The sequence below is a fragment of the Salvia miltiorrhiza genome, chromosome 1 (assembly GCF_028751815.1).
Source record: "Salvia miltiorrhiza cultivar Shanhuang (shh) chromosome 1, IMPLAD_Smil_shh, whole genome shotgun sequence".
In the NCBI taxonomy this organism is placed as follows: domain Eukaryota; kingdom Viridiplantae; phylum Streptophyta; class Magnoliopsida; order Lamiales; family Lamiaceae; genus Salvia; species Salvia miltiorrhiza.
This window is the reverse complement of record NC_080387.1, coordinates 68104112-68121748: the sequence shown is the minus strand read 5'-3', so window position 1 is coordinate 68121748 and position 17637 is coordinate 68104112. Positions and strand designations below refer to the sequence as shown.

The following is a 17637-nucleotide window of genomic DNA, read 5'->3' as shown; positions in this document are numbered from 1 at the left end:
TGTCGTATTAGCGACCTTTAATATGAAGTGCAATCAAACTTAAAAGCATGCCTTGTAAGTTTAGTTGTCAATAACAATAGAGTTTGGGAATCAATAGTATTAGTATCCCCCTATCTTCGGAACCGCTTCAATAAATTGAAACTTATTATAGATTACAAAACAAAATGTTACTTAACTTAGAAAATGAGTCTAAAGAAGGCAAACTTGCAAGAAATATAAAGCTTTTTTTATCTCTGTGTTACTTCCTATACATGCTAAAAGCATAACCAAGTGTTTAAGCAATCACAAATATAGGAAATCACAGTAGAGAGAGAAAGAGAATCTTATTCATATGGTCGACAGATATGCTCAAGTGTTGGATAGATAAATAAGGTTTCAAAAAAAATATATAAGCTTTTGTGGTTCAATATTGTAAGAGATGGCTTATATTATCCTTTCATTTGCACTTTTATCCGAATTTTATTTCTTAGAATGGACTAAAATAAAAGAACATTTGAAAATACTTTAGGGATCTCAAGTGAGTCATAATGTTGGCAATTGGCATCAATTGATTTGAAACTTAGTGCTTGTAAAGAATAGAGAAAGGGGTAAATATGAATCTGATTCTATAGCCAATTTTATTAGAGTTTTAATCTGGTTATGAAATATGCATTGGTCTTGGTTAAGAGAGACACGACACCAAACATAACCAAAAATAAAGAATCTCGAACGATTCAAGATCTATGCCTTACATTTTATTTTATCAGTAGATATCATATGCATAACACAACAACATAACTATACACATCATTGTGTTGGTATACATTATCTGAAGTAGAGAAAATATCTTGGGAACCTTACCCATCACTATTACGTATGTGTTCAGTATATTAATACACAAGTGTTCCCTAATTTTAGATTCTAAAGCATTATTAGGTTATCCACAAAACTTATTCGCACAACATATGCATTATTGCTAATGGCATATGCCACAAAAATGTCATTACATTTTGTTGCCACTTTTGGTATAACACCAACACATATTTTACGTGAAACTTTTTCAGTTAAAATTAAATTTAGATGAAACCAAATCCGTCGAGAACAAGTCAATTTGACGCCAGTGCCTAAGCTAGTGGACCTTCGCAAAGTTAATTTTATTCTCAAGCTTACTCTTATAGACGCAAATATTTCTCACCACACAATCTCATGTCACTGTATAGAAGTTTTATTTTTTGAATATATTTCTTTTCCTACATTCAATTATGGTCCTAACGAACTTAAAAGTAAGAACCTAAAACAAAATCCTAAACAAAATAGTTCACCTACTTCATAAATCAACTAAAAAACATAATATATCATGCACTGATAAGATTAAGACTATAATAGAAGACGAAGCGTTGACAATAAAACTGCTGCAAATGTACTTAAAAGCACTCTTTAATATAACTGCCAAAATCTTTTGCAAACAAACTTGGGCTCATTTCCCACAAGTAATTTTGAAGGTTGCATATTCTCAGGTAATGACTAGTATTTGTTTGCAGAAAGTAAAGAAATGAAGAAACTAGAAATACATGAGAAAAGCATCATGCGTCTCTCTACTCCTTCCAGATCCGCTTAGCAGCTGCACAAGAAGTCAAGAACATTTGTACAAATATATGATTATTTGTTTCACATCACAAACAGTAAGAATAACAGAAAGATGGAGAGACCATTTGAACAAGTATATGATTATTTGTTTCTACATTAGTTAGAGCGGTTACAATCAGATTGAATCCTAATCCTTTGTTTCCAAAAAGGCTTTGATTTTGAAGTGTGACTCTGGGGTACTAATAGATAACATCCCAGATTATGTTCTCAGCACAAGAAACTGCATGACCAAGGTTATTCATTATATAATATTTCCCACCAGAACTTCTGAACTGACCACTAATGACCATTATTACACCAGAACAGGTCCAGACAAACACAACCAGAAAAGGGGAGCCATGTTTTGTTGTTCGATAGTTCTCTTTTACTATTTCTTTCCTCTTTTTCTCTTTTGGTTTGAAGAATCACATACGAAGATGCTGTGTAGTTAGTTGTTGATAGCTCTACAGAGGTGTTGGACAACTTTAACATGAAGAAATAAAATTAAACTTAGAAATGAAATTGGGATAAAACGAACTGGACTCTACCAAAAGAGGAACAACTAATACACAGAAATTCTGGATATATTCTCCCATATCAGGAAAAAATGTTTGGATAGCTTATTCTAAAAGATATATTTTCCCTATCCATTCTTCAAAAACAGCCAATGAGACAGCCTTCTCAGAGATAGTTTCATACACCCACATCAAGCTTTCAAATTTCTTCCCCACAAGAACAATCAGTGAAAAAGCCTACGAGCTATCCAAACATATTCGAACTCTATAAGCCATACCACCAATTGCTTTAAAGGGAAAATGTTCTAGCCACTTTTATTGATTTCCTATATCTCAGTCTCACGAGGCCTTGACATGAATATGCCAAAAAGTGAACTTTTACCAATAGAACGAGTCAATATATGTTTAAGAATTCTAAATGTACCCCTATTATAATGGTAGAAAAATAAAACTCATGAGCATAAACACATGGACACCCTAATGGTTTGATAATTATAACTCTTAGGAAGCGTCTACTTTGCATGATTGATTATATGTAGGATTGAGTATTTTTTATCCTCAAGAGTAGGATATCTTCAATCTCACCCTTTTCATGGGATAAGAATCAAGCAAAACTAGCTTGAAGGATAAAAATAATCAAGGGCCTAGAGATATCCCAAAGTTACAATCCATCAAAGTAAACAAGGGATTTGCCTTACTATTTTATCTCTCAAGCCTAATCCTCTAAATGAAAGACCCCCTTAAGAGTCACCACATACTTGTAATTGAAGCATTAAATAGAACTTCATCAGGAGCATTGATTCATCAACCGTGGAGCACGGCTACACTATACGGCAACAATTCAAGCAGCAAAAAAAACGGCATATTTTGACAATCACAAAAAAAAATAAAAAAATACATTGCAGGTAAAGCAAGAATTTTTTCAAACATTATCACAAATAACCGGAAACAGAAATTTCATAAGAGCAACAACGTTCCTCCAAAAAATAAGAGCACCATAATATATCGATCAAATACCTGAGATAAAGGGGAGAAATCAGGATGAATCAGAGGTCGAGCTTGAGCTCCTCATTGTGATCGGAGAAGTAGTGGAGAACGTAAGGGGCAGCCCGAATCACCACCACCCAAGCTCCGAACATCATGACGTGGCCCTTCAGCTGCTTCAGCGCCGCCGCTTTGTCTGGCTTCCGCATAAACATTCCTGGAAACATCTTCGCAGTTTTCCTTTTTTTTTTTTCTCTTTCCTTTTGTTTTCGTTTCGACGAAGAAATTGTGAAATGGAACCGCTCTAAAACCCTAACCCCCTTTTTCACTGCTTGGGATGTATGTGCGTGTGTATATACATAGATTAAAGCGGCCTTATCAGTTTTTTAAGTGGTCCATTAAAAGCGTATTGGGCCTAGCCTAAGTCCAATCACTTCAAAGCAACTGGGCCTAACTCTTTTTTGATTTTATTTTTAGGATAAACTCTTTTTAGATATAATAATATTGAGTTTCCAAAAAACAAATGAGTTTTTTAAAAGACTCGTCATCGTGATCGTGGATTCGCTGTGAGATCTGAAGATCATATCACAACAAATTGAATTTAAATTCACCTACTCCACCAAGTCATAGGCTCATAAATCATATCCCTAATCACATGAAATTGAATTTTTTTAAGTTTTCTTCTTTTTCCGATCGCATAATATTGCGGTATTTATTAATGGGATAGAAGCTGGTCAGCTACGATCTGGTCAGCCACATAATTTTAATTATTATGCTGGTCAAAGATTTTTATTATAATCCGAAGATGTGTACTGGATTTGATTGAAATTTATCTATAGTATACTTGTTTATAACACTGATGTGATGTAATGTCGGTCTATTTAGCTATTCAGTTACAGAGTTTCATTTTAAAGTAGGAAAAGACTTTATCGCAATTAAATATATATTCGAGGCTTCTTCCCTAAAAAAAAATATATATATTCGAGGCTTCTTTGATACTCATGAATATAGTTAAAAAATAAGTATTTCTATAACATTTTGTTAATAGCTATTCATTTTTTTTTACTATCACAAAAGTATTTTATAAGTCCAGTTCTTACACGAACTCAATATTAGCAGTAAAAAAAAGTCGTTTTCACAAAACAATAAAATTAAATCTTTTTACCACTAAACAATAGTTTTTAATTCATTCACGAGTCTCACTTCGTTGTTCAGAATTTTGAATATCACATTATTACCATATACCCCCAACTCGATATGAATCCAATAATAAAGTCTAAGTTGCTAAAATAATTGCCAAAACCAAGTAATGAAGTGGTTGTCGAGAAACGGAAAATGCATTTTGAACTCATATATTTATCTAATTAGAATCCCAAAATTGACGCACAAATCAAACACTCTTATAAAATTTACACACAAGAGATTATAATCCACATGGTGGTGCAGTGGGAAAAAATGTAGTGAAGCAAAATGTTCAACTACCACAATTAAATGAAGTCTGTCGGCTTCTCATCCGAAATTACTCTCATTCATAAAGGCTGCCATTATTTAGTTGAGACGTCTTCCACCAAATTTATTATCGCTCTATGACTATCCCCATCACCCTCCAATTTTCTCAATTAATTTTTTAAATAAAATAGAAAATAGGTGGAAAATGGGGGATTTTGTTGTGATGTTTGTGGAAGGGCGGCCGGCGGGAACCGACGGCGGTGTTGGTCTCATGCATTCGTTGCGATGAGATTGATGACAAGGCTTGAAGTTGAATCAGTGAAACGAAATGAAATTTTGTCTTAGGGGAAAGACACGGACACAGACAGTCACAGACACCTTCTTATTCTCCCACTACCTTAAATCCGACGTGGCAAACGCCCACAAAACTCTTAACAAACTCACTCCTTTCCTCATTATTTCCACATTCCATTAAAACCCTCACCACCATGCGCCACCACGCTCTGCCCCCTGCTCCGGCGCCCCACCCATGGCACCCGCCCTCTCCTTCTCCCAAATCCTCACAACAGACACCGCCTTCGTCCGCGTCCGACTTCGCCTCCCCCCCACCGTCGAAATTGCCGGTTGACTTCAGCCCCCCTCTGATCGCCATGGTCGTCATAATCGCCACGGCCTTCGTCATCATCACCTACTCGCGCCTCCTCTCGCGTCACTTCATCCACGCCTACCGTCGCTACAGGCGCTGGCGGCGGCGGAGGCGGCGCTACGTCCCGTCGTCCTCCGCCGGCGACATCGAGTCGCCGCCGTATGCGTACGACCCGACCGATGCCTTCCACGTGCTCTCGCCCTACGGCCTCGACGAATCGATCATCAAAGGCATTCCTCTGTCCGTCTACACGCGGAAGAGCGGCTTCTACGACTGCGCCGTGTGCTTGCTGGAGTTCGAAGAGAACGATTACGTCCGCACGCTGCCGGTATGCTCCCACGCCTTCCACGTCGACTGCATCGATATATGGCTGCGGTCGCACGCCAACTGCCCGCTCTGTCGCGCCGGAATTTTCCGTCCGGACTCGCCTTTCACGCCGCTGATGGCGGCGAGGATCCGGCCGAGCCTCGACGACATGATCATCGAGAGCACGATTTTGGAGCCTCTCACCGAAATCTCGGCGGAATCGGAAGCGGTTACGGAGGGGGAAATCACTCAGGAACCCTCGCCGCGGCGGAATTACAACCAATCAGAGGACAGGTTCAACCGCCGCGATTTCCTGTTGAAGCGATCGTATTCGTTCGGATTCGAGCGGAATTTAGGATCGGAGAGATTAGTGCTGGAGCCGGTGACGTCCTCGCCGTGGCGGTACCGGAGAGGCGGCGGCGGAGGAAGCGTGTGGAGCAAACGCCCTTCGCCGTTCAGCTCGCTGACGAAACCTAGGGTTTTCTCATTCCGCTACTACAGAGGCATGAAATCCCCATTCTTCCGGCGGCGGAGCATCGGCAGCTTCTTCCCCCTGTCCGAGTCGAGCGCGCGGGGAGGCCTGTCGAGCGGCGGCAGCTCGTCGCGGCGGACGAAATCGTTCGCCAGCCCGATGTTCATGCGGTCGTCGGCGGCAGCGGTGTTCTCGTCGAGCCGGCTGCGGAGCGGCGATCCGGAGGCGCTTCTGTCGCCGGAGAGGTTCAGCAGACGGTGAGGATGGGCGACACGTGGATGGCTGAGGATGAAGGCGCGAAAAATGGTGTGGAAAGAAAAAAGGAAATTAAAAGAGTCTCATGTGGGAAATTTAATAGCGTGTCTGGAATTACTGAAGGCGGCATTAAATGGAGGGGCGCATTTAAAGAATCGGGCTGTCTCGCTATATCTGTACGTATATGTATAAGTAGGTTTATACCTTTCTTTTTCGTGATTGGTGGGGAGAGTTTACCAAGAATCATTAATGCTGAGAGCTGCAACTCTTGTAGATGGATGGGAATTTCTCGCTGCGGCGACCTTCTCGCTGCGCCGGTGGTCGCCGCAGCGGAGGCGGAGATGGAGGTGGTGGAAAATCCGACAATTGGAAGTGGAGCACTAAAAATGGTTGTGTTTGAACGTTGAAACAAATGGGGCATGCTAGCACTATATTGGATTGCTTTTTGGGGTCAAATCTTTGGTGAGTACAATTGTTGATCGAGACTATTATGTGATTAATTGGATGGATTGTGAAATTGGGATTTTTTGTTGATCGGTGCTCAATTTCGATGATATTGTAATCATAGGTTCAAATGAGAAGTGAGCACTTACCTTTATATTTGTTTTCTCTTAGTTAATGGTTGATGTAATGATTCCGGATGTTGATATATTTGTACTTTTACATTTAAAAGGTAACATCTCAATTTGAAAAAGGGAAAAACAAGAAGATTATAGGAACAACTTCGGCAAAAAGAGGAATTTAAAAATCTTCTTTCCCACACTACAAATCTTTAAAAATCTCTATTTTTGTATGTAAAATTGACACATCGGATTGAAAGTTTTCTTGTGTGCTAGAATTAAAGTCTCTGGGGTCAAGAATTGGTCAAGAATATGGTTCCGGTTTTTGCATTATTTGTGAATAAATTGGTGATAAAGTTGAAGATTTAGATGAATTGGCATAGCGAGGTAGCTTACGTGGCACTTGTAATGAAGTTGTTGGTGCTTTTTTAGACATGCAGTCACAGGCTAATGGGGTAGGACGTACAGGTAATTAACAAATAATTCACCCGATTAATAGCAAATTAGCAATCATGCGAATTATTCACCTATACACAAAAATGATCAGTTTTCCCAAGAAATGAAATATTCTGATTTTTACAATTGGAGACATATCTAATCATTAATTTAGTAAAAAACCGATACACTAAATTGTAGCGAGTTTTTTTTTTTTTTGGAGAGAAGAATTGTAGCGAGTTTAGAATGGTTTAAAACTTTAAATTATATAGTGTGGCATCTCCAAAGTTGAATTCAAAAAATAATGATTTACAAAATCTCGATTTATTAATTTTATTCCAATTCAACATCATCTACATAAGGCATAGTCAATCGAACCCATAAAACGCGCTTGTCTTTATCCTCAAAATTTGAAAATAATTTATTATCATGATATTCAACATTTGGGGCTAAAAGAAAAGATATTCAACATTTATGTAATTATGTGACTTGGATATAAAGATTTTGTAACTTTCAACTACTAATATGAGTAGGACAATAACTAATTATAAATCTAAGAATTCGGTTTTCAATATTTTTACGGAACACATATTTTCAAGTGGGGCCAAAATCAATACGGCCATGGCCCATGGTCCACCAACTTAAATTTTCCCATATGCTGAATGTACTTAAAAATCATTAATAATAGTTCGATGTCAATAATCTTGAATCATTGCACAGGAATTCGGGTATTAGCATAAAAGGCACAATTATGAACTTTATTTGTTGTAAAATTATGACGTTTGATGCTTTCAATGATGCATGATAAGTTAAGTTTATAACTGTATGACATTATCACTCTGTTCAAATATGTGTAACATAGTGATATGCTGGTATCTAACTTGGCACCTCATTAATATAAGTAAAACTAATTAAAGTTCGATATATAGTACTATAGTACTCCTATTATTGGTCTCATCTAATTTGCGCACTCATAAATGAACGTTATATTTTTGCTGACCTAAATGCTCCAACTAATGTCCAATAATAATTCAAACTACGTGTAGACCAAATTTTAGGGGTTGAGGGAGCTACAAAAGATTTGAAGTAGTATGAATGCAAACCTTTAAATCTCCCAAATTCATCTCCTGTAATCAACTTTATTCATGATTGAACGTGTAGCCCAAATTCCATTATATAATTTTCCAAACAATTATCATATATATATATATATGATAAATTATATAAATAAATAAAGAAATTCAAAGACAGCTGACGAAGGATTCGAACCCAGGTGTTCGGGTCTTGGGCATTAACCGCCTACTCCTAAGTCAACACACCCGCACACAAACAATTATTTTTGTTTCCTCGAATAAGTACTGTTTTATTTGGTATGAATTTTATTCTCAAATAATTATTTCATTTTAGAATTTTACGATGAAAGCATTTGTTTTTGTTTTTGTTTTACTTTTTTCAATTGGTAATGCAATAATTAGGAGTGTGTGTGAATTGTGATACAGTATATAAATATATAAATTTTGACGGCTTAAAAACGCATATTAAAAAGGGAAGAGAGTAATATTTTCACTATTACACGATTCTTCCAAAACAAATAATTAGGCTTCCAAAGCTAAAGTAAGACTCTCATAAAGTAGTAACACAATAAATTAAAAGATCCACATGGAGTGTGTGTGATGCAGTGGGAAAATGTAGAAAAAAATTGCAAAATGCTCAACCACCAGCATAAATGAATTCTGTTGGCTTCTCATCTGTAAAAGCATCGAATTACTCTCATTCATAAAGGCTGCCTTTATTTAGTTGAGATGTATTCCACCAAATTTATTATATCTCTATCTCTTTCTCTCACGCTTACGCTCCTCCAATTCTCAACTCTGTTTTTCCCACTTTTTCTCTAGAGGTGGAAAATGGGGGATTATGTGGTCAAGGTTGAGGAAGGGCGGCCGCCGGCCGACGGGAAGCCGTCGGTGGGGCCGGCCTACCGCTGCATTTATGCAAAGGATGGGCTCATGGAAATTCCACCTGCAATCAACTCTCCATGGGAATTTTTCAGGTTTGCATGTCTCTCTATTATCTTCACACACACAATGTTTTTGTTTTGCAAATTACAATTTTTTTCTTTTAGAACTTTGAATCATGAGAGTTGTGTCTTGTTATCTTGTTACGTTTTGGTGTTAAATATATGTAAGAAGTATTACTCCTTCCATCCCACAAAACTTGATGCTTATTCTTTTTTGGGTCGCCCCACGAATTTGATGCATTTTTAAATATAGTAACAATTAGTTAAAAGTAAGGGTTCTTAGTTATGATTCATTATCATTTTTCTACTTCATTACCTACACACTTAAAACATTGATCTACAACTCTTTAATTTTTTCGCCGAAAGCAAATGTATCAAGATTCGTGGGACGAATGGAGTAATAGATAAAAATAAAATAAAAAAGTCAAAATGTGTGATAGAATATTATATTAAGGAAGCATTTAATTTGAGTGATGATGCATAATTGATCAAATAAATCAACTTAATTAAGTGTTCATGATTTGGAAGGTGATGGATTACCCGATCCGTATTTTAATCAGGCAACTTTTTCTGATCAAAAGAAGAAGAAAAACGTGAGATTAATTTAAATTAGAAAATGGAATAAAAGAAGAAAAAAAACGTAAAAAACGTGAGATTAAATTAAATTAGAAAATGGACTAAAAGAAAAAAGATTAAAGACAATAAAAGAAGAAAAAAACGGGAGATTAAATTAAATTGGAAAATGGACTAAAAGAAATAAAAAATTGTTAAAAATTCAAAAATTGGCCCATGCAGGTTTCGAACCTGCGACCTTCGCGTTATTAGCACGACGCTCTAACCAACTGAGCTAATAGGCCACGTTATTTAAATTTAATAAATTTATAAATTGATTATAGTGAATCCGTGAAGAAATTTCCAAAGAACCCGATGCTAGGTCGCCGTCAAGTCAAGGATGGAAAGGTATCTTTTATTACCAACCCTCATTTAGTTTATGTTTCATTTTACAATATTATTAATTTCTATATGCAAAATTCATGTTATCATTAAAATCTATGTCCAAATGCAATAATCAAAACAAAATTAGTAACATCGCTTAAAATGGTAGGCGGGTGCATACACTTGGCTAACTTACCAGCAAGTCTACGATACAACTATTACCATTGGTTCTGCTATGCGACGCCGTGGCGTCAATCCTGTTAGTACTTCTTCTTTGCTCCCTTGTTTTCTCAAAAAAAAAAATGTTACAAAACACTAACACATATGTATTGAATTATAATATAAGATTGTGATAGAAAAATGAAGTGGTATTATTACATTGCCATTTAATAATGTCTAAAAGTTGTTTGTGTGTAGGGCGATAAATGTGGCATATATGGAGTTAACAGCCCTGAGTGGATCATGGCAATGGAGGTAAAAAGCTCGAGAAGTTTGATCGTGTTAATTATTATTGCTATTTTCTTTTTTATACAGCGTTACCTATCTCGTTTCATTCATCTGCAGGCTTGTAATAGTCAAGCTATTACATATGTACCACTATACGATTCACTCGGTACGTTTGCTCATTTTTAATTTTCCTTTTTTGGAAATTTTAGTAGGGAATGAAATGGCAATATGTTTGAGTTCATGTTTGCAGGTGCAAATGCAGTGGAGTTCATTATCAACCATGCTGAAGTTTCCATTGCTTTTGTCCATGAAAGCAAGTTGCCTGCTGTGAGTTCTCTTCTCGTATCTTCGATTTTTGTGTGTCGTATTTGTTTTCATATATTACCATTTTTGTTGATCAATAGTCTCTTCCCTTACATTTTTTATTTCCATCTTTTCTTGCTCTCTGTCTACTTGAATACCACTTGATAGTAAAACATAATTTATCATGCGAATGTAAGTTAAGCTTTTTAGTTGATGTTGAGAAGGAAAGAAAGAATGGATTTTTGTATAAAATTGTCTTATTTCTGTATCTTTATGCAGATACTAACATGTCTCTCCAAATGTGCCTCAACTCTAAAAAGTAGGTGAACTCATGACTTATGTACGTAATTCACCTCATTTTTTCTTTTTCTGATTAACTGAGACGTGATCGTTTGTGAAGCTATTGTCAGCTTTGGAGACATTTCTAGTAAGCAGCAGCAGGCGGCTGAAGAGCTAGGTGTCGCTTGCTACTCATGGGAAGAGTTTGCTCTATTGGTTAGCACGACATCACAAAGAAATGCTTAGCGTACATAATATTGCCTTATTTTAGACTTCGTGTGATACTTCTTGCAGGGGAATTCAGACGGTGATCTTCCTCCAAAGAAGAAGACAGATACATTGACGATAATGTACACCAGTGGCACGACCGGGGAGCCAAAGGGGGTCATTCTATCTAATGGTGCTTTTATGTCTGAAGTCATGTCTATGGATCAACTTCTCCGAGAGACAGACAAAGCTGTAAAAAACAGAATTATTTACTTTCTTGTTTGATACTTCTTAACCTTGTTGTGTAGTAATGTATACTAAAAGCATGAACTCTGCAGGGAACTGAAGAGGACGTGTACTTTTCCTTCCTTCCTCTAGCTCATATATTCGATCAAATCATCGAGACCTATTGTATTTACTCTGGCTCATCCATTGGATTTTGGCAAGGGGTATGATCAATACTAGTGCTACTCAATGATTTTGTACATTTGATGTCTCGGCTAAAGCTGCATTGCGTTGAACTCGCAGGATATTCGTTTCTTGATTGAGGATCTTCTTGTCTTGAAGCCAACTATATTCTGTGGTGTTCCTAGAGTTTTTGATAGAATATACACAGGTTAAGCTTCTTCTTTTTTTCCCTACAAGATCGAGGAAGCATATTTCTCACACGATGTTTTTTACATTTCCTTGGTGGTATGCATCATCAGGCATAATGGACAGGATTTCAGCTGGTGGTTCACTGAAAAAGTCACTTTTCCATGTTGCATACAGCTAGTAGGTGTTAGTTTGCACGCGTAAATCATTTTTATTTCCATTTTCCAACTGAATCTAAGGATGATAAACAAATGAATGCTTCACAGTAAACTGAGGAATCTGGAGAAAGGGCTCAGACAAGAGGAAGCATCTCCCCTATTGGACAAGCTCGTCTTCGATAAGGTTACCCTTCTTAAGTCTCTCCTCTCACCTGCGTTGCTCATTCGCCTTGTTCTTAAACAGGGTCTGGTTTTTTCAGATCAGACAAGGATTTGGTGGACGCGTTCGTCTCATGCTATCCGGAGCTGCACCTCTACCTAAGCACATTGAGGAGTTCTTGAGGGTGACATGTTGCTGTGTCTTGTCACAGGGCTATGGTATTTTGTTTGGCTAACCTCACAACTTTGGCCTTTCCTTTTGCCTCTTCTTAGTTGATGAAACAAATGCTTGAATTTTTTCCTTTAGGCCTCACAGAAAGTTGTGGAGGATGTTTCACATCTATAGCCAACGTGTTCCCTATGATAGGCTCGGTGGGGGTTCCCATGACAACGATCGAGGCAAGGCTCGAGTCCGTGCCTGAGATGGGATATGATGCGCTCTCTGCCCTTCCCAGAGGTGAAATTTGTCTCCGGGGAAACACCTTATTCTCCGGCTACCATAAACGCCAAGATCTCACCAATGAGGTGCTCGTGGATGGCTGGTTCCACACTGGTACTCTTCTTCACCTATATACGTATATAGAGTGTGGTTCAAATAGAACCTCTTTTACTTAACCTATAAAGTAACTGCAAATGAACCTAAATATCCCTCGTGTGCTGACATAGCGTTCATGACACTAAAGAAAGTATGAAGTGACAAAAATGCAGGTGATGTTGGGGAATGGCAGCCTAATGGATCCATGAAGATCATAGACAGAAAGAAGAATATATTCAAGCTGTCACAAGGCGAATATGTTGCTGTGGAAAGTCTAGAAAGCACTTATTCACGATGCCCTCTTATTACATCGGTAAGTCACAGAAATTGTTTGGAGGCAGTGAAGGGTGCTAAAGTTGAAAACTTACTAAATAAAAATTGGTAGGGGGTGCTGAAGCCCCCCCTTGATTGTTTGTTCATTGAACTAACTGCAGCCATTTGTGGCCGTAGATTTGGGTGTACGGTAGCAGTTTTGAGGCATTTCTAGTGGCTGTGGTGGTGCCGGAGGCAAAGGCACTTGAAGATTGGGCGGTGAATAGTGGCGAGAAAGGGGATTTCACGCTCCTGTGCAATAACCCGAAAGCCAGAAAATACATTCTAGACGAGCTCAACAAGACTGCAAAACAACATAATGTACGCTCATAATTTACTCTCTGATTATGACGCGTCCACACTTCTCACTTATATGCGCTCTTTATATGATCTTCAGCTCCGCGGGTTTGAAATGTTGAGGGCCGTTCGCCTAGAGCCTATTCCTTTCGACATTGGCCGGGATTTGATCACTCCCACGTTCAAGCTCAAGAGGCCACAGTTGCTGAAGCATTACAAGGTACGTCTGTTTCGATTGCTGAATTTGTTTTGTCGAATGCTGCTGTACTGACACACATGTTGTGATGTATGCAGGACTGCATTGATCAGTTGTACAGTGAAGCTAAAGGTACAAAACCATAGGAGCCGCCTGCATCAACCTTGGTGAAGATGGTTGGAGTTTCTGAAGCAATTTTACCCAGCATTTTCGTACAAGCTCGTTCTACTATATGTTAATATGAAGATAAACTTTGTTGAATTCTCTTTCTTGCATATATATATGGAGGCTAAGAATAAAATGGTTTCATGTTTTGCAAACGAATGGCTATCTGTTTGCCTTCAAAGGTACAACTCGAGAAGGCAATGGTACAAACTTTTCTGCTGAGCTTTGATGAAATCAAAATCTTTGTATTTTCATTTTTTATGACCATGGATACCAACAGCTGCTACTCGAGGTGGAAGTTTGTAAACCCAACTTCTGAATAATATGACAAACTCGACCTTTAAGGTGCGACTAATCAACAAAAAAATTCTCATGATTCAGTTTTTATGTGCTTTTTGTGGAGGTTCAAAATGAATTCATTCCGAACAAATACTTCAATCCAAACATAACAAGAGAGGGATAAAAAGGATAGCTTGTGCACAAATTTATTTCTTTCAAAGACAAATGAACATACAATGTTCCACTGACTGATGTAGACAATAGGCCTGTTGAGCAATCAAGACAGAAACAGTTGTTTCCAAACATTGATACACACATCTCACACTGTCTCTGTCTGAACTGAAAACTGAAGCATGACATTTGAGTTCCTTAAATGGTCTAAAGAATGTAAAGCACGATCGCCCAAACCGGGTACACGAAGAGGAGGAGTATCCCAATAGAGTTGGAGATGCCATTGCTCTTGGTAAAGGAGTTCCTGAACCCTCCGGATGCTCGAATGTGTTCCTGCAGCAAGTAACATCCGATCACCAGGCAAATGGCTAGTCCGATGATGCCACCCCTTACGGTACCTGAAAGGAAGCTCGGAGCCACCACTAGGAGCAGGATCAGAGATCCAGGCATTTCCAACCAGTCTGCAGCAATGAGAGAGAGAGGGGTCAAAGATCATATCAAGAATTCTTGGTTTTGAGTGTTGCAACAGACATTTTTTGAAGTACGAATGGTGATCATACCTGGAAAATGCTTGGGAAAGAAGAGGCGTAACACAACAGCGATGAAAGCAATCCACTTCCCAATCTCTCCGCTGCAATGTGATCATCAAGAAAATAGCAAATTATCATCCAATTTGTTAAGAGCAGAAAGAAGATGTGATAGAGTCAAAAAGAAATAAGGGTTATATAGGACGAGGACGAGTACCTTAGTATACTGAACAACCATGAAGGAAGACTGAGGTAAATGTATGGGACTAAGAGGGATGTGAGAATGTTGGTTTTCCAGTTTGTACGATCCAAGATCAGTAAATAACTGCAGATCAAATTCATAGAAGAAGCTTACAAGCTGGATATGGAAACTGTTTATGTTCTAAACAGAATGTGTAAGCAGATAGAGTTAAACAAAAGGCAATAAAGGATAGGTTTTTCACTAATTATTGTGTCATTACAACCAAAGCTAGCTTAGATATGACTTGATTACCCCTTTCTGTATAACTTTATGTTATCCATTGTGTGATCAAACCTTTGCGTGGTTCTATCTGAAAAACAACATATTATGCACAAATCTTGTGTGAAGCATAGTGTTGTCCAACTTCAATATTGTATTTAACATTTTGTAAAGACTATTATGTTCACGAATCTAAGGTGTATATTTAATGCATCCACTACAAAAATCAATCCTAATGAACAGAATTAACACCATCCAAAAATCACAACTTGATCGAAAACATTTCATTACATCTGAAGATAACCAATCACAAGCACAAACTGCAATCTTCACATAAGAGAGGAGACATGATTCCATCAATTTTAGAGTTGATCCAGATTTGAGACGATGAAAACATGATGCTAAAAATAAGCATAATTAACTATGAGAGTCTGAGACTACGACTAAATCTACCCCCAATATAACAGAACACCAACCAATTAGTAAACGTCCAAACACCTATAACCTAATTAACTCCCCAATTTTTTTTCTTTCATAATCTTTCTCCAAATCACCACACTTAATTTACCACTTCTCACTAAAACATTTCATGATTCGCAATATATTATTCCACAATCCAATCCAATCCAATCACCTCATAATTGATTCAATAAACAAAACCTAAACTTCCAGAGCATGCAAAAATATCAGAATCAAAAGATGAAGAAAAACACTTACATTGCAGCGAAGCAAGCAACCCATTTGAGAAATGAAGTCCCAAATCCAAGGCTGCCTAGCTTGATCGCATGATTAGCAAAGTTCTTCATTGCGGTCCCAACATCCTTGAGATCGGAACCGAGCAGCTCACTCGCTGCTCCCAAATCAGAATCAGTCTTCATTTTCAAATAACTCGTCTTCCTGTCCATCTCTCTCCACGAGAAAATTCGGTTGTTAATTCAAGACACTATCAGATGCGACTTAACACAACCTTGATGCGCTCAGCTTTTATAGAAGGGAATGATCAATTGAAGATTTGCGCAAGCCAGCCCGTCAAAGTGGAGTAGTGTAGAGATATTTTTCATAGGTGGCGACTATTGATTGGGAAATGGCTATGGAACCGCCACGTGGAGCTCAATAATTTGGGTAGATGGATGAGTTCGTCGATCTTAACTGACAACTTTTGACAGCTTCTCTCTCATCTTTGCCGACTCACTCCACAATATAGCAAATTGAACACTATATTATTGGCAAATTACATTTTGCCACCTAGCTATAATAATGTGGTCCATTTTCATATATTAACTACATTTTCGATAATAACAATACAAGAACCTAATAAATGACTCGAATTAGGGTGCGGACGACGCAATCCAATTTTCCTTTATTTATTATTATATATATTTTAATTAGAATTCATTAATTCATAATTAGAAGTTTCGTAATTCATAATTTAATTTTTATGGTGGGTCTCCTAATAAATTAATTTTATTTATAGATTTAGACTGGATCCACTTTTTTGGGTATCAGATAATCGAATGGCAAATTTTGCCATCAAAGTTTGAAAATGTGATGTATGTCTTAAAATAGGTATATTATTAGTAGGATGGTAAACCTTAATTTGCATTTGTATTATAAGATAAAGAACCTTACGTGCACGCGACTACTTTGAGATTTTGATGAATCATCACTATCTGATCAACGGTTTCTTATAACCGATTTTACTAATCATATAAATGCGTTTAATTTAATGAAATATGTAGTTGATTATTTGCATGTCAACTGAGAATCAGACACATTTGCAATCAAGTGGGCTTTAGTCTCTATCAAACACTTTGTTATTAAAAATACATGTAACTCTCATCATTGAAATAAGCGCTCCATTAGATGTTTTGATTTTTTTGAAAATTCTTCACATTCCTTACACAAATATGATTGTGTCATATGTGTAAGAAAAAAAGGTAAATATCATCAAAACTCCTAAATTATACTCAATTTATTAAAAATATCCTGAAACTTTCGAAATGTTCTCTAAACCCTCAAACTATCAAGTTTTTATTAAATATATCCCGCATCTACTTTGCTGTTACCATAAAGATGATGTGGCTCGCCGGATGCCACAATGTAATTTATATTCTTTTTTTTTTTATGACGTGAAAAAAATGAATTTGTTTTCTACCATATTCTATCGTGTTTATCCCTAATTCTAGGTTATTAGCGTGAATTTCAAACACGATAGGAGTGAATTTTAAATTTCAGAGTGATTTTTTTTAAATGATATGGTACGAAACGACGACGTTTTTGCCATTGCATTTTTAAAAAATAGAATATAAATTACATTGTGGCATCTGCCGAGCTACATCACGTTTTTAGTGACCGAAAAATAAATGCA

At 37.4% G+C, this 17637-nt stretch overlaps 4 protein-coding genes and 1 non-coding gene across 5 annotated transcripts; 2 read left to right on the top strand and 3 right to left on the bottom strand.

Annotated features, from left to right (window-relative positions):
- Positions 1-1398: 1398 nt before the first annotated feature.
- Positions 1399-3470, bottom strand: LOC131005453 (mitochondrial import receptor subunit TOM6 homolog). Its single transcript, XM_057932464.1, has 2 exons — positions 3138-3470; positions 1399-1600 (listed from the first exon to the last, which is right to left on the bottom strand). The coding sequence occupies exon 1, from the start codon at positions 3329-3331 to the stop codon at positions 3167-3169; it is 165 nt and encodes a 54-aa protein (XP_057788447.1). The 5' UTR covers positions 3332-3470; the 3' UTR covers positions 1399-1600; positions 3138-3166.
- A 1023-nt stretch (positions 3471-4493) lies between these two features.
- On the top strand, positions 4494-6904 carry LOC131005394 (RING-H2 finger protein ATL65). The gene is made up of 2 exons (XM_057932360.1): positions 4494-6408; positions 6507-6904. Exon 1 carries the CDS (start codon positions 5042-5044, stop codon positions 6236-6238), a length of 1197 nt encoding a protein of 398 aa, XP_057788343.1. The 5' UTR covers positions 4494-5041; the 3' UTR covers positions 6239-6408; positions 6507-6904.
- A 2109-nt stretch (positions 6905-9013) lies between these two features.
- Positions 9014-13987, top strand: LOC131005350 (probable CoA ligase CCL6). The gene is made up of 19 exons (XM_057932272.1): positions 9014-9277; positions 10141-10204; positions 10350-10439; positions 10598-10654; positions 10745-10793; positions 10878-10954; positions 11210-11249; positions 11331-11425; positions 11504-11668; positions 11755-11865; positions 11945-12032; positions 12124-12190; positions 12277-12352; positions 12429-12546; positions 12635-12880; positions 13036-13175; positions 13313-13495; positions 13572-13691; positions 13766-13987. Exons 1-19 carry the CDS (start codon positions 9132-9134, stop codon positions 13811-13813), a joined length of 1980 nt encoding a protein of 659 aa, XP_057788255.1. The 5' UTR covers positions 9014-9131; the 3' UTR covers positions 13814-13987.
- Positions 10028-10101, bottom strand: TRNAI-AAU (transfer RNA isoleucine (anticodon AAU)). The gene has a single exon. It is a non-coding gene; the product is annotated as a tRNA-Ile (tRNA).
- Positions 13988-14292: 305 nt separating the features above from the next.
- Positions 14293-16503, bottom strand: LOC131005429 (cold-regulated 413 plasma membrane protein 2-like). The gene is made up of 4 exons (XM_057932424.1): positions 15987-16503; positions 15027-15134; positions 14843-14913; positions 14293-14743 (listed from the first exon to the last, which is right to left on the bottom strand). The coding sequence occupies exons 1-4, from the start codon at positions 16172-16174 to the stop codon at positions 14490-14492; spliced, it is 621 nt and encodes a 206-aa protein (XP_057788407.1). The 5' UTR covers positions 16175-16503; the 3' UTR covers positions 14293-14489.
- Positions 16504-17637: the final 1134 nt, after the last annotated feature.

Coding starts and splice junctions, on each gene's coding strand:
- LOC131005394 (XM_057932360.1), top strand. CDS start 5,042: ATGCGCCACCACGCTCTGCCCCCTGCTCCGGCGCCCCACCCATGGCAC.
- LOC131005453 (XM_057932464.1), bottom strand. CDS start 3,331: ATGTTTCCAGGAATGTTTATGCGGAAGCCAGACAAAGCGGCGGCGCTG.
- LOC131005350 (XM_057932272.1), top strand. CDS start 9,132: ATGGGGGATTATGTGGTCAAGGTTGAGGAAGGGCGGCCGCCGGCCGAC. Junction 11,669..11,754: donor TCCGAGAGACAGACAAAGCT/GTAAAAAACAGA, acceptor TGAACTCTGCAG/GGAACTGAAGAGGACGTGTA. Junction 12,547..12,634: donor TGTCTTGTCACAGGGCTATG/GTATTTTGTTTG, acceptor TTTTTCCTTTAG/GCCTCACAGAAAGTTGTGGA.
- LOC131005429 (XM_057932424.1), bottom strand. CDS start 16,174: ATGGACAGGAAGACGAGTTATTTGAAAATGAAGACTGATTCTGATTTG. Junction 15,135..15,986: donor GTTGCTTGCTTCGCTGCAAT/GTAAGTGTTTTT, acceptor TTTGATCTGCAG/TTATTTACTGATCTTGGATC. Junction 14,744..14,842: donor CTTTCCCAAGCATTTTCCAG/GTATGATCACCA, acceptor TCATTGCTGCAG/ACTGGTTGGAAATGCCTGGA.